The sequence below is a fragment of the Corapipo altera genome, unplaced genomic scaffold (genome assembly GCF_003945725.1).
Source record: "Corapipo altera isolate COAL_440 unplaced genomic scaffold, ASM394572v1 2b, whole genome shotgun sequence".
Lineage (NCBI taxonomy): Eukaryota > Metazoa > Chordata > Aves > Passeriformes > Pipridae > Corapipo > Corapipo altera.
In genome coordinates, this window is record NW_020884874.1 from 5,223,760 (window position 1) to 5,246,869 (window position 23,110).

Sequence of the window (23,110 nt, forward strand, 5' to 3'; positions counted from 1 at the left end):
TCTGATTCAAGAACTATGCTGTATTTTAAAATGTTCAGAAATATACTCATAGTAGATTCCTCCTATGAGGTTTTCCATGAAGGGAGCCCAGGAAATCTAAGGGGGAAAAAAAAGTATGTTAGTGATTAGGTTTAAAAAGTAAATTAGCTTTGTGCGCAAGTAGAATAAGTGCAATGCAACCTGTCTTCCTTACTGGAAGCAGAAATGGAAGAACTGATTTCATGATAATAGCTAGATAAGTCTGTTGTAGCTGAAGGGTCTGCATATAAGCAATAACTGTTGAAAATGAAGAAAGGAAGTCCCTGTATTCTAGGATGGTTTTAGGAATATTAGGTGGTATTTGAGAACCACTGCACAACATGAAGTTTCTAGAAAATAAAATCTTAGACCTCTGAAAATATAGAGACAAATAAAAAAAAAAGCCTACAGAAATTAGAAATATGGAAGACAATAAAATTCAGCAGGAAATACAGTACTCTAAAACATAAAGAGAAAAAAGGAACTTGGGAAACAGTTATCTCGAAAGATAAGTAAGAGACAAATAGAAATAGTTGTTAAAGCATATGGATGTTTAAAAACAACAAGCATGTGCTTCAGCTGTTTATACAGAAGTTCACAGAATAGGAAAATACTTTTTCTGTCCTCATGGCTCATTTTGACCACTTCATAAACACATGCGATAATATTAATTTTCACTAAAAGGTGCAGACAGTCTTTGGAAAGAGCAGTAAGAATCAGTAACTGTATTTGAGCAAAACCAGAGCAGTTCCTGTAGGGTGTAATGATATGAGATTAGGAAAAGGAAAATTAAGGTGTATACATCTTCAATTGAATTGCTCAGTAAAGATATGGAACATATGGCATATATGACTGAAATAGATGAATCAATGCCAATGAATGAATGTTTTTCTTTGAACAAAATTTCATTATTCTGAAAGAATACAAACCTTCTTCTTCAGTCCAGGGTGAATTATTAAATTCTGGAGCAGGACAATTACTAGTAGAGAGAGTACATTTTAGCCAGTTCTTTTATTTAAAAGAGCTGTCTCAAAGTTGGGGGTGGTGGTTTGCCCAAGAATGAATTCTGTTAAAGTTATGATGAATCACTCTTCCTTCTCTCAGCCCCTACCTCCCTCCACACATGCAATTCATCTCTCTACCTCACAACCTTTCTCTCCTGCTTTCTGCTACTCTCTCCTCCTCTCCCTTCTTCCTTCCTCTACCATTCCTTCCTCTCTTCCATCACACCCTCCCTGCCTGTTTCCCTTTCCATCTAATCCCTGTCCCCTTGTACCTCTTAATCTCTTTCCACCCCCTTTCCCTCTCTTTTATTCTTCCTTCAGGAGCGTTTCCACATCTTTGTCCTTATCTCGTATGTTCCCAATGTTCTTTCCTTGTGCCAGTCTTCTCAGGCCTCTCTCTCTGTGTTATTAAGAGTTCCTCAACAATCTTTTTCTTCTTTCCTTCTGTCCATCCTTCCTCTTATGGGATGAGAGAAGATGGGGAGATAAGAATTTTATGTGTCATAATGTATGTCATGTTTCCATATTGTAATTTATGCAGTTATTATTTCATTTAACCTCTTTCTTAACATGGGGGAACAATCCCTTCTGTGAGGACAACAGCTCGACTGAACAATTTTAGGTGTAATCCATGAGGACAAAAGTATTCATGGAAGGGGAGAGAAAAGAATTATGAAGAATTGCTAGAAGACCTAATTTTTTTTTACTTTAGTTTTGTTAAAATACATGCTAGATAAATTGCCTGGTTAGTATAATGGGGAATGACCTAAATCATGTGTTTTAAATGCAATGACTGCTGAAGACAGTGACAACAGAAAAATTGCTCATTGATTTAAAAAAGATGTCATGTGTGATCCCAGATTTTACATAAGATACTTGTTCCTGAAACTCCTGAATGAGAGGTGATAATCGAGCATCAGTCAATAAGAAGTATGTGTTTACAAATAAAAATTCATGTCTGACAAAAATGATAGCTCCTTATAAGATGGAAATGACAAAATTAAGAGATGATTGGAATGCTGCTAATGTAATGTACCACAAAATTTGATTACAGTCACTCTGGACACACTGAAACTATTTATGATGAACACAGTGAAAATCTAAAACTGTGGCACTCCAGGACAATAAATTATAATTTAAATTGCAGTCAATCAGTCTGAGGCTGCATTGTGAGGAAAATTATTTTATACTTCAAGGAGATAGCAAACACCTGAATTTAATACCACTTTCCTGAATAGAAATGTACAACTGGCTTGAAGCCTTACTCAGGAACCTTCAAATAGGATGAAAACTAATTGTAATTTGTTGTTAAGACCTTGTTTTATTTTGTATCTTTAATAATGACCTAGATCTATGGGATCCGGAAATATTGCTATTAACATTATATTTGGCAAAGAAGACAAGAATATCAATATTTCTGAAGAAAGCAAAATAAATTAAGCAATTTGCAAATAGGAAATACAAAAATATGAAGAAATAATATTACTCATACTGGAGTATAATTATTTTCTTGATGTAATCACCACTACTACTAACTACTCTACAAAATGAAATGAAGATGGTATCCTGTAGATGGATTTAAAAACCCTTTGAGGGTTGAATACAACTCTTTTGGATGCTTAGTTAGTTGGTGCCACTGCAGAAAGGCAATGATCCTTCCTAATATTATGCTTGTGGCACTTCACTATTTTGATTGAGTCAGAGAAAAAATAGTGTTAATTTTCTCAAGAGAGTTTTGAAGGAAAATAAAAAAAAATAATACTTGAAAGTATACTTATTTACTCATAAAGATAAGTCACTTTTCAAACATGCTTAAGTAAGAAAGCTACTTTACTGAATTTTTGTGGATAATATCTCATGAAATTGACTCTCAATAAAGTGTTCTAGAGTATATGTAAACTCAGCAAATTTTAAGTTTCAGGAGTGTACAGTGCTTCTTTTCAGAAGGGATGGTGAATTATTGTAATGATTTTGATTGGGATAGAGTTAAATTTCTTCACAGAAGCTTGTATGGGGATATGGTTTGGATTTGTGTTGAAAACAGTGTTGATAACACAGGAATGTTTCTGTTCCTTCTAAGCAATGTTTACACAGAGTCAAGGCCTTCTTGGCCTGCAGAGCTACAAAGTGGTCCTGTGTGGGGATGTCCAGCTGGGTAGGAATGTCTGGTTTTGAAAGACTGCAGTAACTTGATAGTTACCTGATAGTTAAATATATGGAAACTTGGATACAAGTTTTTAACCACTAACATGCAGTTAAGAAATTGTACTCCCTGTCCTTGAGGACCACCACAATTACCATGTTACAGAATAATCTTTGATATTCAATGATAAGTGTAACTCTTGGAATTGTTTCAACTTAAATGAGATGATTCTTGACTAAGCTAATTCTTTGTATCATGGAGATGCTTCATCTTACTGTGGAGCACAATGTTAACTTCATGGGAACACATGTTTTGGATCCTGTGCTATCGATATTAAGTGTCAAAAATTTCAGATTGACATGGTCATGCCAGGCTACCATTTAGGGGAATTGAAAAGAAGAATAGGAGACTGAGGGCTTGACAGCTGGAGCTGTATTTACTCTGTGAACATTCTCTTTAACATGTGTATATGAATACCTGTTTCACTTTCTAGGAAAATTTTATAGAATCATAGAATCAGCTGGGTTGGAAAAGACCTCTGAGATCATCAAGTCCAACCCATGACCTGACACCACCCTGTCAACTAGACCATGGCACTGTATGCCACATCCAGTCTCATCTTAAATACCTCCAGGGATGGTTACTGCACCACCTCTCTGGACAGCCCATTCCAATGTCTGATTATTCTCTCTGAAAAAAATTTCTTTCTAATATCCAACCTAAACCTCCCCTGGCACAGCTTAAGACCCTTGTCCTACTGCTGGTTGCCTCGGAGAAGAGACCAATGCCCACCTGGCTGCAACTTCCTTTCAGGTCATTGTAGAAAGTGATGAGGTCTCCCCTGAGCCTCCTCTTCTCCAGGCTAAGCCACCCCAGCTCCCTCAGCCTCTCCTCATAGGACTTGTGCTCAAGTCCCTCCACCAGCCATGTTGCTCTTCTCTGGACCTTCTCCAGCACCTCAACATCCTTTCTGAACTGAAGGGCCCAGAACTAGACACAGGACTCAAGGTGTGGCCTCACAAGTGCTGAGTACAGAGAAAGAATCTCTTCTCTGGTCCTGCTGGCCACACTGTTCCTGATCCAGGTCAGGATGCCACTGGCCTTCTTGGGCACCTGGACACACTGCTGGCTCATGTTCAGCTTCTTGTCAATCCAAACTCCCAGGTCCCTTTCTACCTGCATGGGGTTGTTGTGACCAAGTGCAGGACCCGGCACTTGGCCTTGTTGAACCTCATCCTGTTGGAATCAGATCATCCCTCCAGCTTGTCCAGGTCCCTCTGCAGAGCCCTCCTGCCTTCCAGCTGATTGACATTCCCCCCCAGCTTGGTGTCATCTGCAAATTTGCTAATGGTACACTCAATCCCCTCATCCAGATCAACAATAAAGATATTAAATAGAATTGAGCCCAACACTGATCTCTGGGGGACACCACTAGTGACCGGTTGCCAACTGGATGCAGCACTGTTCACCAGCACTCTCTGGGCCTGGCCATCCAGCCAATTTCCAATCATCTGGGACCTCCCCAGTGAGCCAGGACTGTTGGTAGATGATGGAGAACGGCTTGGTGAGCTCTTCTGCCAGCTCCCTCATCACTCCTAGGATGGATCCCATCTGGTCCCATAGACTTCTGGGGATCCAAGTGGCTCATCAGGTCATTAACTGTTTCCTCCTGGATTACAGGGGGGCTATTTAGCTTCCTGTCTCTCTCTACCAGTTTCGGAGGCCACTTGTCCTGAGGACAACCTGTCTTACTGTTGAAAACTGAGGTAAAGAAGGTGTTAAATACCTCAGCCTTTTCCTCATCTTTGATAACTATGTTCCTGCCCATGTCCAACAAAAAATGGAGGTTTTCCTTGCCCCTCCTTTTGCTATTGATGTATCTGTAGAAGCACTTCTTGTTATTCCTAACAGAAGTGAGGAATCCTAACAGAGATTGAGTTCAAATTTTGCCTTTGTCTCTCTAATTTTCATTCATTCTACATGACCTAACTATATTCCTAAACTCTTCATGGGTAGCCAGCCCTTTTTTCCACAGTTGGTAAGCTTTCTTTTCCCCCTCTAATTTCCTTCAAAATCTCCCTGTTCAGCCAGGGTGGCTGCTTTCCCCGCTGGTTTGCCTTTTGGCAGACTGGAACAGTCTGCTCCTGTGCGTTCAAGACTTACTTCTTGAAGCATGTCCATCCCTCTTGGACACCTTTGTTTTCAAGGTCTGTTTCCCAAGGTACCCTCAGAACTAGTCTTCTGAATAGGCCAGTCTAGAAGTCTTCTGGAAGTCCACGGTAGAAATTTTATTGATGACCCTCTTTGCATCCCTGAGTATTGAAAATTCTATTATTTCATAGTCACTGTGCCCCAGATGGCCTCTGACCACCACATCTCCCACCAGCCCATCTCTGTTTGTGAAGAGCAGGTCTAGTGGGGCCCCACCCCTGGTAGGCTCATTTACCAGCTGAAGCAGGGAATTATCCTCTCTATGGTCTAGGAATTTCCTAGACTGCCTCTTCTCTGCTGGGTTGAGTTTCCAGCAGACATCCGGTAGACCATCCCACAAGAACAAGGGCTGGTGATTTTGAGACATCTGCCGGCTGCTTGTAGAATAATTCATAACCCTCATCATCCTGATTGGGTGGTCTATAACAGACTCCCACCAGGATGTCAACCTTGTTGGCCTTCCCCCTGATTCTGCTCCACAGGCACTCAACCTTATCATTGCTGACTTGAACTTCTACAGAGTCAAGAGACTAACATATAGAGCCACCCCTCCACCTCTCCTACCTTGCCGGTCCCTTCTGAAGAGCTTGTAGCCACCCATGGCAGCACTCCAGTCATGGAAGTCATCCCACCACGTTTCTGTGACAGTGACTACATCATAGCTTTCCTGCTGCGTGATGGCTTCTGGTTCCTCTTGTTTGTTACCCATGCTGTATGCATTGGTGTACTTGCATTTCTACTGGACTGCTGATTTCACTTCTAACTCTGCCTTTTCACCCTAAGGCTCATCTCTGGAGAGCCTGGTTTCAACCTGTTCCCTCTTCAAACCTATTTTAAAGCCCTCCTGATAAACCCTGACAACTTACAAAAGGCTATAGTCCTTTTGCCCTTGCTAGATAGATGAAGCTCATCTGATTTGAGGAGACTAGGTACCATAGAATTAGCCACATGGTCAAAAAAACCAAAATTCTGCCAGCGGCACAAATCCTTTAGCCACCTATTGATGAGTTTTCGTACTCCTCTCCTCATTCATCCCTGCCACTGCAAGAACTGAGGTGAACACCACCTGTGCTTCTGTCCCAATAACTAATCCATCCAGACCCTTGAAGTCCTTTTTAATTAGCCTGATACCTCTTTCATTAATGTCATCACTGCCAACCTGGACCACCAGCAGTGGATAATAATCAGAGGGCTGGATTAGCTCAGGGAGTCTCCTACTAATTTCCCTCACCTGGGCCCCAGGAAGGCAGCAGACTTCCCTGTGGGATGGGTCTGGTTGGCATATAGGGTCCTCAGTTCCCCTCAGAAGGGAGTCACGTACTACAACTACACTTCTTTTTTTCTTTATAGCTGTGGTTGTGATCTGTCTGATAGACAGGGTACAGTGGGGAGACCCTCCAGACAGATTCTCTTCTTGAGTGCCCTCTGCCTGACTCTCTGGGTCCAGGGCCTCATACCTGTTCTTTAAGGGAACCATGGGAGGTGGTGGGGGTCAGAAAAGGATTCTTCTACCTCTTTGATCAGGGACCTGTTTCCATTCCCCCCCATCTACTTCGTTTGCTCCATCTCCCTGATGACAGGAGAGGCAGGGCTTCACCCTCTCCTGCTGGACTTCTTTTGGGGTTGAAAGAGTATGACTGCAGCAGTTTATTTCCCTTTCACTCTTCGTAATACTTCCTAACCTCTCCTCTTCTTCCTTGAGCTCTGTCACCAGGTACAGCAGATCGTTCACCTGCTCGCACTGTATGCAGGTGTCTCTCACACTGTGCTCTGGTACTAACGCCAGGCTCAGATAGTCTGTGCAACCAGTGACCTGAACAGCTGTGTCCTTCTTGGGGAGTTCTGTCTTGGAAACCAACTTTGAAAGTTTATTTAAAATGAATGTAATGCATTAAAATAACTTGTTTGAATTGCAGTTATATGTAATATAACTACATTTTTGGTATTTAAAATTTTCTAGTGAAAACACATAAGCAACTCTAATCTGTTCAAAAGACTACTTAAAAATTAAAATACTGTGCTGAAACAAATAGAAAATAATTAATTTGCTGCACCATTCATGCACAGTTTTTTTTTAAGAAGCAGCTTTGAAAATGTGTGTGTGATTTGGGAGCTATACATATCAGAATCTGTGGTGTAAATTGTTGAGTTTGAACTCATCAATAAAGATAAACCAAAAAATGCCTAATTTTGAACATCTGATTTTGTTCCATTTCTTAGATTTTTGATTCACAAAAGCAGCAATAAAAATACAGTTAATCTAATTCAGAAAAATAATGCATCAATTTATCAAGACAGAAGTTTGTTTTTAAAGTTATACTGTTGATAGTTCTTATAAATCTGTATGGATGTACTTAGATGAAATCCAAATTCTAACAGTTGATATTCTTTTGTTTATGACTGTGGCTATGTTAAAAAGTAGGAGAGAAAGTATTTTAGTTAGCATTGTTTTAGCCTTTGCCAAGTTAAATTTGAATGTGAATATGAGCTTGAATAAAGCATGTGATTTAATGAATTTTAAATTTGAAATTGATCATATAAGTTGATGATGTTTCCCCAGAAATTTTTGTGCTACCTGTGTACCTGAAGTCGTATCTCACAGAGGGCATTAGTCCAGCTTCAATTATGTAGGGACAGGCTCAAGTTCCGGTCTTTGTCATTTCTTGTTATTCTACTTTAGTTTGGACATTGTTCAACGAGGCTGAACATTTTGGGTTTCCTAAAAAACCTTTTAATTCACCTATTAAAATGATATTAAAACAGTAAATGAAGGAGAGTTTTTTTTGGTACTAAGGCTAGATTTCAATACTTTAAAATGGTGAGTTAGATGTTATTTTCCAATTATATTTCTGAGACACACATTGCATTATCTTCTTTCATCAATTTATGAGGTACTGAACGGCCAAGTTCAAAGATTGACCTCTTGGAACTGAGTATTAAGCAAAGAAGAAAGATAAAATATTGATTTCCATAGAACAGAAAATTGTAAAAAAAGAGAGCAAATTTTTCTTTTCTCTATTACAGCACCTGCTGATTCAGGGTCAGTCTCAGTTTTAGAAATAGAACTCTTTTCATTTAACCCACACGACATTGCATTCTAAACTTACTTTACAGTCCTACGGCAACAAATCACTTAAAAGTATACAAACAGTTTCTTGGGAGTCACTTTGAAAGATTATAAAAAAAATTGTGTGTGTTTATATATACATCTATACATACATATATATATTCACAATCAAACATCATATAAATTTTTATTTTTTGTCAAGATTTAGTTTTAAAATATCTTTATCTTCTGTTATGGGTATTATCTAGTATTTGAAGTGATGTTTAAAATCCTGTCTAAAAACAAAATACAAAACATTTGTATGGCTTTTTAGACAATGGAGTAATAAAAACGTTCTGATTTCTAAAACGGATAGTTATATTTACTGCTTGACCATTTTAATTGTGTAGTGATGAAATTGCAGATAAATTATGTAATCATTACTTATTACTTAGTATGTGAGTCTGTCTCTGACCTGAATCTTAAAGCATAACCCTGGATGTTCTTACTTAGATAAAAATCCTATTTACTTTATTTCAATGTATAAAATGTCAAAATACTTATGTACTGAAGATTTACCTGTAGGTAAATTAAGTTATTGCACTAACCTTCATCATTATATTTTCCAAAAAACATATTTTTGTCCTGCTGTTCTCTCTGATCAAGAAAAAGAGTAAATCCCTTTGTAGAGACAATGCTTTCTGCACTGCAAATGAATTTCTACCTGTTAAGCTATTTTCAGATGTGATTTATCTTGAGGAATGAAAATTAAATGGAAAATTAAGTGTTCAGAGTAGCTTTAGATATTCTATACGTCATTCTTACACTTAATGTCACACTTCACGAAACATAATTTGAGGTATTGGTAATCATATTTTAAATAAGCAGACTTTAAATTCAGTGACAGAGAAAAATGGAGTAGAGTTTAATAATAAATATTAGCAATCATTTCTTTCCCTGTAGTAATTTGTTTTTCCTTACAGTGTTATTTTCTAGATGCTGATATGTAACTAATTGGCAATTTACACAGTAATTTACTGATTTACAGGTTGGAACTTGGGATCCATTGAGTGGCCTTAATATGACAGAGAATCAGAAAGGAAAACCAGCAAACATCACAGATTCCCTGTCCAATCGCTCTTTAATTGTTACTACCATCTTGGTAAGAATTTATATTTGCTTTTCCAGAAATACAATTGTGAAGAAAAGTTAATAGAATATGATATACTAATTGCAATAGTAATGAACAGTCTGTAGTATGAGCTACAGTTGGAATTTACTGTGTCGTGAATGACCTCTAGTTAATCTAGTCATGGATATTTACTCCCATCTAATTTGCAAGCAAGTTATACCAATTTTAGAGTTACATTAGTTGATTAGTAATTTCACTTTTCTTATTATTGACTAAAATGTTTAGTTCTTTACAAATCTATTTAGTTCAGCAGTATATGAGAAGACAAAAGGTATTTGTTTAAAAACGTGTTTTGTCTGTTAGTTTAACAATACTACCCAGCAAAATTTATTGCTTTTGTTTACTGTTCTAACACTATGATATTCTCAAAAGGAAGTACAAAATATTTAACATTTATTTAATGTTGTTATTGCTTGATTATCGAGTTGAAATTTTTAATCATCCAGAAATTTAGTTGAGCTATCATTTGAACTAGACCAGAAGAAACATTTTAAGTAATTTCTTTTTCATTTCCATTGTTAGCAAATTCACAGTAGTGAATGAAGTATTTTTTACTTATAATTACATATATTTTTATGTAAAAATGTATTTACTAATTTCCACACAATAATTTTGAAATAGTAGTTTTAATTTCAATACAAAAGAAAATCTCTCCAGAATTGTGTCTGCGAATTTGCAGATATATATAAAAAAAATTCACTTCCCAACAGTTGCATACTTTGTTAAGAAGGTTTTACTTACCAACATATATTTTGACGTTTCAATCTAGAATGAATTATTTATAGGTACATAGATACAAATGTCAGTGGATTTTTAAGTTTTTATGTAAGATAAGTTGATCATTTCATCCAGTAGGTAACTTTTTCATTGCTTATAAGGTGTATCTTTACAAATTCTAGAAATTATAGAAAATCTTCTAAAATACTTTTTTCCATTTATTTCACTAATTGAAAAATATATAAATTGGAACACGACTATCTCGCTTTCAAACATAAGTTCTTGTTATGCTACAACCAGTGCAGTTTTACCACAATTTTCTCTTACACTATTAATTACACATGTTGCTGTTACATTGTATCCACATAACCTGCCGAGGACTTTTCTTGATGCTGTTCACTGATATATAAGTACTTCACATTTATCCTAATTACTCCTAGAATTACTGTTTTACAGAATATTGTCCTATCTCTGCCAGCGACCTGTTCCCTTCATTACTCAGTAATCAACCAGACTTTGTACCTTCTGCACACTTCAATAGCAATCATTGTATACTTGATTCCAGATCAGTGATAGCAATACTGAGACAAGGATCAATCCCTGCAAGATTACATAAGAAACACTCAAAAACTTAAGGTGTTTCAAGTTTGTTTATGTTTTAATATCTATCTATTGAAGAGGCTTGAGTTAATACACTCTATGTATCATATTGCTTTTGTATAGTGATACTTGAGCTTGCATGATTTTGTTTCAAATAACTAGCTCAAAAGAAGGTAAACTGCACAAATGTAAAGAGCAGTGCTGCCAGTGAACACTGAGTTTGGCCTGGTAAAGCTCATAAAAGTAGATTGCTGAGATTTAAGAGAGCAGCTGCTTTTGGTTAGTAGTCTTTTTTAAGTATCTGTCCTCTTCACATGTATCTAAATAACAGAATAAATAAAAGAAATATGAGGGCTTTAAATTGTTGTTATGAGTTGCTCATTTGTAGCTGCCTTTAAAACTGCAGTTATTGTTCAGGAAAAGTTTTGGTAATTGCAACAACTCTTTTCAGCTATGAAGACTGATACTCAGAATAGGTGCTACATATTGTAAGAACTGTACTCAGAATAGTAAGAGGGACCAAAAACATTTATGATGCAAAAAGCATATGTACTAGCTTAATTTTGTAGCTCTATTTTTTTGTGCTTGACAAATACTTTTCTGTTGGACAGAAAGCATGTTACTGAATATTCATTTTGTAGCAATGCAAGGGAACATTAAAATGCTAAAGCTCCTAGAAATGTATTTTCTTCATCATTGCTTTCCTTTACTGTCCTTTTTTAGCCTGGAAAATATTGCTTAACCCCCCTCCCAAAAAAAAACCCAAAACAACAAAAAAAGGCAATTCTCTCCTTTAAGCTGCTCATGTGATATTTCTATGCTGGTTTTTTTCACTTTAAGAATTCCCTACAATAGTCTATAGTATACTGGCAGCTGTGGAGCCTTAATTATTTTTCTCTGTAGTTTGTTTTAACGCTCATTTTTCATTTAAAGATCCCAGTCTTTCTCTTATTTTTAATTCTCTTTCTGAAATTTAGAACCATATCTTTTTCCTTCTATATATTGTAGTCATTAAGATCTTTACAGCTGCAAGTAAGCATACTCTGCATTTTCAGTGATGGTTGAGACTACTGGACATGAAAATATATTGATGGGCAAAATAATAAAAAATAAACTGTGATTCATAAATTCATCTACTGCAAGTAAGGACAGAACTATGTTCTCTTTTTTTCCTTGAATTCTGCATAACGCATTTTATATGCAAGATTCTTCCTTGGTTTATGAACAAATCAGTGGCTCTGTTCTGAAAAGGGATAGGGGTTCTCAGAACTTCATAATTTCTCAGAAGTCTACTTACATGTAGTTTTTGTGCAGAAACATGTCTGTTTTCTAGGTTCTGGTCCCCTAACATCCCCAAGTAATGATTGAACACGTCTGATAGATTGATAGTCAGTTTTTTAGGGGGGAGAACAATTAAAAAATAATAATAGATATGCTATTTATATACCTTGTAGCTTTGTATATAACAATCTTTTTCATACTATTACTTTATTTTATTTTAAAGCCACCTTCATTGAAAATTTAGACTTTCTTTTGCAATTTCTTTAAAAGTCTCCATTCTGAATATTCTATGTTTTAAAAAGCCAAAACAAAACAAAAAACCAACAGAAAATAAGTTTTCAACTTCATTAATAAGGATTAATTATCATTTGATTCTCCTAAATTGACTTTGTTATGCAAGCTATTGGAACTCTGATTTTTTTTTTTAAGATTTTTGTTGTAATTATCTAAATATTTTTTTTCTTGTACATATTCTACCTTTGTTTTGAAAGATTTTTTAATTTTGGAATTAAATTTTCATGTTCATAATGGTCTGTGCATGATGTTTGGTGTTTTCATGCTAAATTGCTTACCAGCCTGTACATATTATCATACAGGTTCATTTTTCCTGTTTGGTTGAAATAAATGCTTCTTCCCTTTCCCATATCTTTTATGTGCTTTTCTGTGTCTGCTTGCATCAAAGCTCTGAAAAGCTCACAGTTGTCAAGTTTATTTTTTTCAAGAAATATTGAAAGTTATGAAAGGTATGTGGTGTTCTCAAATTTAGTAGTTTTTTGTTATTTTGCATTTGAAAAGTTAAATTACTTTTTTTATTGTACTTCCCTGAAAAAATTGCTTTGAATGAGGAATAAATTAGAAGGAATAATTATAACAGATTTTCAACCAGTTTTATTCAGTCAAATAATATATATATATTCCCACACTGTATTTCATTTATTATTTGTTTCAAATGGGTAGTGCATAATTTCTCTCCCTTTTTCTTTTTTTTGTAATATTTAAAGCATGAGTTTTCAATAGCCAAATTTTAAATTAATATATATTAAAAAAATGTTAACATTAAAAGAATAAATTTACGTTTTGTCTTTATAAGAAAGGGTCACTCATCCTTTGTACACAGAATTGAAGATTTAGAATATTTTCATTTTTATGGTATATTTTGAAGAAAAATACCTGATGTGGGCATTTCTTCATAATTACCATTGCATCATTTTGGGATGATTCAAGAAATACCTAAATTTTGATATGCTAATAATTCAATAATATTTGATTCCTGTTGTTGTTACAGCCCTGAACAATTATTTCTCTCTCATAAATCTATTTGAATTTTCTGTACTGTCCCAAAATAGATGAATCTGTTTTTAGCTTGCAAAAAACTGTAAACATGATATTTTTCTATTTTTAGTCTAATCACACATGATAGGGTTTTTTTTTAGAAACTAAAGGAATATACAATTCCTTACTTTCTGATTTTGGTATTTTTCTTTTTGCTTTTTTATATCTTTTTTTGTCATGATTAGTCAGTACCTAAATGCCACTCCCAGACTTCTCATACCCATTTCAACATCTAGACCCTACCTTCTCTTCTTCCTGAACTAGTTTTCACTCCTGCCTGTATTCCACTCCTCTGTCTTCAGTCACCAGTGCACACTGACTGATTTCTTGAAGATGTAGCAGACATTTAAAGCAAACTAATGTGTTTCAGGAATTTTTCCACCAAAAAAGGTAAATTTGCTGGCTTTATGAATTATGTTGCTCATAAGTTAAAAATCCCTCTTATCTTAAGATCCATCATAATGTCTATGTACTTCAGACTTGAAAGGTACTCACAGAGAAGCTTAACCATAAGTACTTTTTTCATTTCAAACATATGCAATGCTTATCAGAAAAAACTATGAGGTTTGAAGGGAGTCGTAGTATATGAACGTGTAGAGTGGAATCAGCACAAGTTAAAGTTTCACTTGATAAAAAAAGGTCAATACATCTACTTTTCTCCTGACTGGATGCAACCAGAATGCTGGATGGTCATTGATTTATATCTCTGAATAATGACTGGGAATTACTTTCTTCAGATTCCAAGTTTACGTCATCCTGCCAAACGCTTTCTCTTAATTCTGTAGTGCTTCAATTCCCTTTTATTACTAAAATGTTAGTAATAAAAATATACTTTTACATAGTGGCAAGCATCAGTTTATAACTCCACTTCAGGATTTGTACTTATGAATACCAAGGGCCACCAGTCTAGGAAAATACTTTCTGTATTTTTTGGCTCTCTTAGGCTTGGATTTTTTGCTTGTTTTTCCTCACGGTATTTTGAAAATTTAAGACACCTCATAAGAAAAGAATGTTTTGCTTTCTATTATGGTAAGACTTAATAATGTCTTTGATATTTTTCATGTATCATGAAAATATGATTTAGTTCAGCTGAAAAATAGGTTAGTACAGTCCGAAGTGATGCAACAGTTTAATGCTTAAACATTTTGTGATTTATTGAGTAAAGAGTTTTTACTTGAAATAAGTATCAACTTATATCTGTTTAATGGGATGGGCACTTAGTACACATTCTTGGGATGCAGCTGAAGTAGGAAACTGCTTTGCAAATAAGAGACCTGAAGAGAAAAAAATGTTTTGGACAGTAGAAGACAATACAGAAAAGCAGTAGATGCCAATAGGAAATGACTTAATGTAGGATTGGAAAAGTATTAAGAGAGTATTAATAACTTATTGATCAGACTTCTTAACAAAAACTTTTTATGCATAACAAAACATTATAATTATTAAACAGCAGCACAGATACTATTGTAGCCCTTATCAAAACTGGTCAGAGTAAAGAATAATAAAAGAGCATGGAGTTAGAGCTAAGAATTCCAGAAAGGGTTGCAAGATTTTTTTAACAAAGTATAAAAAAGCATCAGCATAAAAGATAAAATGTCTGAAGATTACTGAAATTATTTGATAGAAAAATATGCAAGAATGTATCAATGAGCTGGAATGCTCAGTGAAGAAGATCCCACTGTGCTTATTAAGTAAAAGAGGCTCAAAAGCATGAAGTGACAATTACATTTCCTCCCTGATATCTCATATATTTAAATTCTACCCCATATAATTCAGATTTGCTTGTAATGGAAGGTAGAAACAAAAATGTTTTCAAGAATCTTGTCAAGATTCCATAGATTGAGGGATGTGTAGACTGTAAATATCTGAGTGACTCCAAGAGCAAAGGTCTACAATTTGTGTATGTGAGCATTCCAAGCTACATTGGAATTTCATCATGCCAACAAAACAGGCCTTGAAGCTGTGTAAGCACTGCTCAGCAGTAACGAAAATATCTCTGTGTTATAACACTGTTTTGAGCACAAATCTAAAACAGACTAGTTCATGTGAAGAAAATGTGTTTGGTCTTAGTATACCTTCTGCTTGGCCAGTAGCATGCTTTTTTAAGGAATTCTCATTTCACCTGTGGAAACTTTTCCTTACAGTTGCTTTCTTTGAGATATTTCATATCAATTGTCTGAGTTTATTAAAAACTGTTTTCATACATTGTTTATGCTCTGACACCATCTCTGCTTCTGAAGAATTATTCAATGATCCTTGTCATTTAAATGGCTTTCAACTTTCATGTTTTCTGTTAGGTCTTTGTTCTCACAGTACTACACCTAGAAGAGCTATTCTGGAGTTGTTTGCTTATCTGTTGTTTGAAAAATTTCTGTCAAATCATGCCAGTAGTTTCTCCAGACAATTAATTTTATGTTCCTTGTTAATTGTATGAAGATCAGTGATGTACTTTTTATAAATATGGCTGTAATCCTATCAATAGAAGTATAGAAAAATCAGACTCAGCAGAGTCTGGATTCAGTGTTTTATTTTATTTAAAAAAAAAGGAAGTGTAAGAGGCAACAGGGGTGCAAATATCTTCTGAATACATTTCTTTTAAGAACAAGATTTCTCCCTGCATTCTCCTTTGGATTTTTTGGGAAAAATCTTCTGTACTCAAGTTTCGGTTTTATGTAGAGTTAAAGTTCAAGTCATGGGAAACCTCAAGACAGAGGTTTATATCAGAAATATTAACAAATCATTATTAAAGATGCCAGATGCCTATGCGATGAGATGCCTTTAATGCCACTGAGTGCCGATGTGGAGATTTAGGACTAAGAGTTTTCCTAAGTTACCCTGGAGAGTTTTTTCTGGTTATTGACTGAGACTTGTATTTGATAGAGTGTTTGGATCTACTACAATTTGTCTTACCTTACTTGGTTCTTATTTTTTTTTCATTGCAAAAAATGAAAAAAGTCTATCCCAAAGGTGAGAAAAGACCGAGTTGCATATTTAACCTATCAAATACAACTTGAATATTCATGTCATATTGTAACAGAAAACTACCGTTTGTTTTTTGTATTTTTCCCTTCACCTCTGTATTTGAGAAAGGCCATCCTACACTGAGAAACAGGTGTAAAAATCTTATGTTTTGCTAAATGTTAATTTTTTCCCCATAATTATGATTGTTCTGTCATTCGTTTTAGTTTATTTGCTTTCTGTTTGCCCACTTAATGCAAAAAAAGTCATAGTATCATAGTATCATAGTATAGATTGGGTTGGAAAAGACCTCCAAGATCATCAAGTCCAACCCCTGATCCAACTCCAATTACTATATCATGGCACTAAGGGCCACGTCCAATCTCTTTTTAAAAACCTCCAGGGATGGTGAATCCACCACCTCTCTGGGTAGGCCGTTCCAATGCCTGATAACCCTCTCTGTAAAGAATTTCTTCCTAACATCTAACCTAAACCTCCCCTGGCAGAGCTTGAGCCCATGTCCCCTTGTCCTATTGTTGGTTGCCTGGGAGAAGAGACCAACCCCCACCTGGCTATAACCTCCCTTCAGGTAGTTGAAGAGAGTGATGAGGTCGCCTCTAAGCCTTCTCTTCTCCAGACTGAACAACCCCAGCTCTCTCAGCCTCTCCTCATAGGACTTGTGCTCTAGTCCTTTCACCAGCCTCGTTGCTCTTCTTTGGACCCGCTCCAGCACCTCAATATCCTTCCTGAACTGAGGGGCCCAGAGCTGAACACAATACTCCAGGTGTGGCCTCACCAATGCAGAGTACAGGGGAAGGATCACTTCCCTGCTCCTGCTGGCCACACTGTTCTTGATGCAGGCCAGGATGCCATTGGCCTTCTTGGCCACCTGAGCACACTGCTGGCTCATGTTCAGCCTCCTGTCGATCAGCACCCCCAGGTCCCTTTCCGCCTGGCTGCTCTCTAGCCACTCTGTGCCCAGCCTATAGCACTGCAGGGGGTTGTTGTGGCCAAAGTGCAGGACCCGGCACTTGGCCTTGTTGAACTTCATTCCATTGGAGTCAGCCCATCTCTCCAGTCTATCCAGATCCCTCTGCAGGGCCCTCCTGCCTTCCGGCAGGTCGACACTCCCTTCCAATTTGGTGTCATCAGCAAATTTGCTGATGATGGACTCAATCCCCTCATCTAAATCATCGATAAAGATGTTAAAAAGGACTGGGCCCAGCACTGACCCCCGGGGAACACCACTGGTGACCGGTCGCCAATTGGATGCAGCTCCGTTCACCAGCACTCTCTGGGCCCGGCCCTTGAGCCAGTTCCTGACCCAGCACAGAGTGCCCCTGTCCAAGCCGTGGGCTGCCAGCTTTTCCAGGAGTCATATTGTACTTTAATTTAAACATAAGAAGAGAAATATTTGAAGAAATTAAATTCAGTTTTCATGGAATGTGTATCATAAAATTTACTTTTTGAGTTAATTTTTTGGGTTTTACTGCAGTCTTGTAAATGGCAACCTATAACTTGAGACAGTAGTGCAATAGGTGCTTTCATTACATTTTTCCTCCCTCTGTGGGCTTTTGATATTTTACTTAAGAAAGCAATGAAAAAACAGTTAAAATACTTGTATAAAGTCTAAAATCTAATACTTAAAATATTTGACTGATATTTGGAGTTTTAATTTTTTTTCATTTGCCAAAGTACATTGTTTCTGCATTTTAACAGTCTACATTGTCCATCCAAACAATACATTTTACATTAATGTATGATGTAATTTCTTAAGGAGTACATTTAAATTTAGTTCTTATATGAACTCCTTGAAGGTATGTCTACAGTGTTTAGAGTGTAATTTTTTCAAATAAAAATGTGGGAAAGAGAATCTTCTGACTAAATTCACTTTGAAGATATATGGAGACTTTATACAGACATAATCAAATCTAAAGGATTCTACTTTTCTTATTAGTTCTTTGAACAGGGAGTGGTATCATGACTGTATACGCATCTGTGCACATGACTGTGTACCACTTAAGGGTAAAACAAGCAGAAAGGTGTGAGGGCACTCATTATCCATTCTGCTTTTTTAATACTTACAGGAAGAGCCATATGTTATGTTCAAGAAGTCTGACAAACCCTTGTATGGAAATGATCGATTTGAAGGTTATTGCATTGACCTCCTCAGGGAGCTTTCTACTATCCTTGGATTTTCCTATGAGATTAGACTGGTGGAGGATGGAAAATATGGAGCCCAAGAAGATGCCAGCGGACAGTGGAATGGAATGGTTCGTGAACTAATTGATCATGTAAGTTAACTTTTAGAAGCTTTCCAGTATCCATTTAGATTTCAAAACTGTCTATACAAATTGTAAAACTTTTGTGAAAATGCCATTTGAATACTACTGTATTCAAAATGCAGATGTTTAAAAGAAATAGTACAAGTAAGTTCATATCCATTATTTCTTCAGTGTGGAATTTGTTTGTTAAATGAAACATTTCTGTTTTGTGTATAGAAGTGTGTGTTTTGGCCAAACTGGCTTAGCTCTTCTGTGACATATGCCTAAGACAAAATATGGAATAAATAGTACTCAGAATTTATTTCTGAGAATGATGTAGAGGTTTTTATAATGAAATATATGTCTTCAATAATCAATAGAGGTCAGGTCTCTTCTGATAGTGGATCTGAGATTTTATCTCAGAGAAATTTCTGTGTATGTAGTGTCCCCCAGGGATTAGTGTTGGGCCCAGTTCTGTTTAATATCTTTATTGATGATCTGAACAAAGGGATTGAATCCATCATCAGCAAATTTGCAGATGACGCCAAGTTGGGGGGGAGTGTCAATCTGCTGGAGGGTAGGAGGGCTCTGCAGAGGCACCTGGACAGGCTGGATAAATGGGCTGAATCCAACGGTATGATGTTTAACAAGACCAAGTGCAGGGTCCTGCACTTTGGTCACAACAACCCCATGCAGTGCTACAGGCTGGGGACAGAGAGCCTGGAGAATGACCAGGTAGAAAGGGACCTGGGGGTTGTAATCAACAGGAAACTGAACATGAGCCAGCAGTGTGTCCAGGTGGTCAAGAAGACCAATGGCATCCTGGCCTGTATCAGGAATAGTGTGGCCAACAGGACCAGGGAAGTGATTCTGCTCCTGTACTCGGCACTAGTTAGGCTGCACCTTGAGTCCTGTGTCCAGTTCTGGGCCCCTCAGTTCAGGAAGGACACTGAGGTGCTAGAGAGTGTCCAAAGAAGGGCAATGAGGCTGGTGAAGGTGCTGAAGCACAAGTTCTATGAGGAGTGGCTGAGGGAGCTCGGGCTGTTTAGCTTGGAGGAGAGGAGGATTGCTCTCTACAACTACCTGAGGGGAGGTTGCAGAGAGGTGGGTGTCAGTCTCTTCTCCCAGGCAACCAGCAGTAGGACAAGAGGGCACGGTCTTAAGCTCTACCAGGGGAGGTTTAGGTTAGACATTAGAAAAAAAATTCTTTACAGCGAGAGTAATCAGACATTGGAATGGGCTGCCCAGGGAGGTGGTGGAGTTACTGTTCCTGGAGGTATTTAAGAAGAGACTGGATGTGGCACTTAGTGTCATGGTCTAGTTGACAGGGTGGTATTGAGTCATGGATTGGACTTGATGATCTCAGAGGTCTTTTCCAACCCAGTTGATTCTGTGATTCTGTGATTCTGTAAACACAGACATTATTTAAAATTAATCTTTCTTGAAATTTTAGCAATAAAATGCAAGCAATAAAACAACAATATCCACATATACTGAAGGAGCAAAGCAGTGTCAAGACAGATACCATTACAGTTACCTGTAAATGAGTAAGGGAGGCATTACTTCGGGTCTTTTAAAGCATGCTTTCTTGTTTGGTCGCGCCAGTAGAATTTAGTCCCTTAGAAATATTTTAATCAATTTAAAAATTATGTATTATCCCTTTCTGCATTTATTTGGGTAAATTACTTGATAGCATTTTCTCTATAGACGTGGTCAAAGACTGAGATGAAACATATTCTGCACATCACTGTGATTTAAAATAGGAAAAAGAGAAGACTATTTTATAGTTAATTCAAATGGAACCTCTTAATGATGGCAGAAACTACATGAATAGCTTGAAAAAAAATATTCCCTAATCTTGTTTCAATTTGCTTTAAGATTTTAGCAGATGGGCAGAACATGTGCTAATCAAAATATTCACATTTACTGGGAGGGTTGTTCTTCATGCTTTTTTAGTAAATGATAATCTGGTATTGGTGTTGCAACAGATGTTGATTATGCCTGGCTTCACACTTTTAAGAAGAATGCGTAGGAGTATTACAGTTATATTATCTTTAATGTGTGTATGTGTTATACCTAGTACGCATACATAGAAAACAAACATATTTAGCTACACTCTCTGTGCCTCTCTATACACGTGCATTTCTATACATGAATAAATGCATAGGCCTGTTTAACTATTAGACTTGTTGGTTGCTAGGTAATACCATCATCTGGAACTAATTTTCCATGATTGAGGTGGATTTTGTGGAAGTATATACTCAGAAGCAAAAATAAATCACATTTTTATATGCCTTTTATTATTCAACCTTAAAACATTCTTAAAAAGAACTGGTATGGCCTCCTAAGCTTTTCACTAACATAATCTTGAAATAAAATGCATTTGAAGAAGTTGCAACAGAAAAGTGTGTGGAACTGTAGTTTTCCCATCCTTTCCTCTTGATAACACAGAATGAAACGTGTTCTCTATTTCCACGGATAACATATGACTAAATGTAGATTAAAATTTATTTTACCTTTTGAAATGTTTTTTATTTAGGAATCAAAAGAGTTTAGAAACTGTATTAGTACATCATGGAAGATGTAGTACAACTTCATAACCTGGACCATAAATTTTATGAGTCTCTCTCAATTTCTCAATTGTTAAAATTTTCCCTGTTTTTTTTTTGTTTGTTTTATCTATTCTTATTTTGTAATATATTTGAATACATGCAATTTATTTATGCACCAATGCCCTTTATTTGAATGCATGTCATTGGTACATTTTACTAGCAAGCAACACCTCAGACCTCAGAACTGATGCACGAGAATGTAGTGAAAAAAATCTGGACAGACCATTACCACACTTGATGCTTTCATATGGTTTGTACTTCACATTGCCTGGTAGCTTAGCTTTTCAATCTTTCTTTTCCCTTAGATAATATTTTTAGTGTCAAAAAGGCTCTCTTTTCTATAAAGTGATTTAATAAAGTCTTTTTTTAATTTGAGCCTCTAATTAAAGGAAATAGACTACAGAATAAAGATAGTTCTTAAAGTGGCCATACATCTATTGAAAAATGCTTTAAGAAATTACTTTCTTTTTATTTGTTTTTTTTATAATTTATCTCTCCATCAGTTAAGTTCGGAAAGAAAGGTTACTATGCTGTAGCATAGTATGTATTTGCAAGGGTAATGAGTTCACATTTATAATCCAAGAATAAAGTGCCTAATTTTGATATATTATTTATATAGAAAGGAAGGTGTACAATTTATATAAAGATGAAAAGTACTAAATAAAATCTAAAATTTAAATAAACTGTTTAAATCCATGTTTAGTCACTTTTTGTAAGTGCTTGAGCTCAAAAGTCTAAGTGAAAAAAAGATGATGCTATCTGAGCTGAGCTCAGCATATTATGTCAGTCTCAGGCTTGAGATTTTACAGAGTGAACAGAGGCTGAAGTGTTTACATCAGGCTTTGTTTTCAATCTCCTTTTGCATAGTTCACTCACATTTCCTCTTTCTTTGACTGTTTTACTCAGAGTTCACATACTCATTCTGATATTGGTCTCCAAACAATATGTAGTTTCCTTTTGAATAAATGATAACTACTGAAAGTGAAAAATTAGTTCATTGGTTCCTTCCCTTTGATGACTGATTGATAATGAATTCTTGTAGGAAAAGACAGAAGTCTCTAGAGCTGCAAATGTAAGAGAAATATTCACTAGGACAGCAAATATAGATGAGATTTCTCTATGAATAAATTTTAAATTTAGTTTCTCCAGTTAAGCTGTCTGATTTCTTTGTCACAATTTTACATTCAATATTTTAACCACTCCTCAAGTTAATTCAAGATATGAGTGTTATATATTTGAGGGAGGGGGAGCTAAGTTCCAGGTATTTCCATATTTTATGTATGTATTCTCCACAAAAAAGCATTCTTTATGCTGACTTTCTGTCTTTGGTTCAAGAACTTTCTGAAAGGAGAGATTTATTGAATTTATGTTGAACTAAATTATAAATGAAAATATATAATTTTGCTTTTTTTTTCTGTTCAACATTCCACTTTACACAGCCAAAATTACTTAAAAACATTCTTATAGTTGGGTTCTAAAGCAGGAATGAAATTACTGTTTTATACTTTGAAAGAGACATAACTGGAAAGTGATTTGTTATTATATACGCAGTATTAAAAATAACCTTCTTTTTGGCACTTTAGATGATTCTTCTACAGCACAAAGCTTATGCACTACAAATAGACTTCAAGGCTTGGAGATCTTTTATGATTCATAAATAATCACAGAAAAGGTCCAATTTTTTAGATTATGATTGGTCTTTTATTACATGTGAGGATTAAATTGGAACTTT

The 23,110-nt window shown here is 36.1% G+C and overlaps 1 protein-coding gene across 5 annotated transcripts in view; it reads left to right on the forward strand.

Annotated features, from left to right (window-relative positions):
- The window catches only part of GRIK2 (glutamate ionotropic receptor kainate type subunit 2), a 370,969-nt gene that overhangs the window by 200,579 nt on the left and 147,280 nt on the right, over positions 1-23,110 (forward strand). For all 5 annotated transcript variants that reach the window (XM_027631774.1, XM_027631770.1, XM_027631786.1 and 2 more), the window contains 2 exons: positions 9,471-9,584; positions 18,590-18,796. In XM_027631774.1, coding sequence (XP_027487575.1) covers positions 9,471-9,584; positions 18,590-18,796 — 321 coding nt within the window. The remainder of the gene's footprint in view (positions 1-9,470; positions 9,585-18,589; positions 18,797-23,110) is intronic.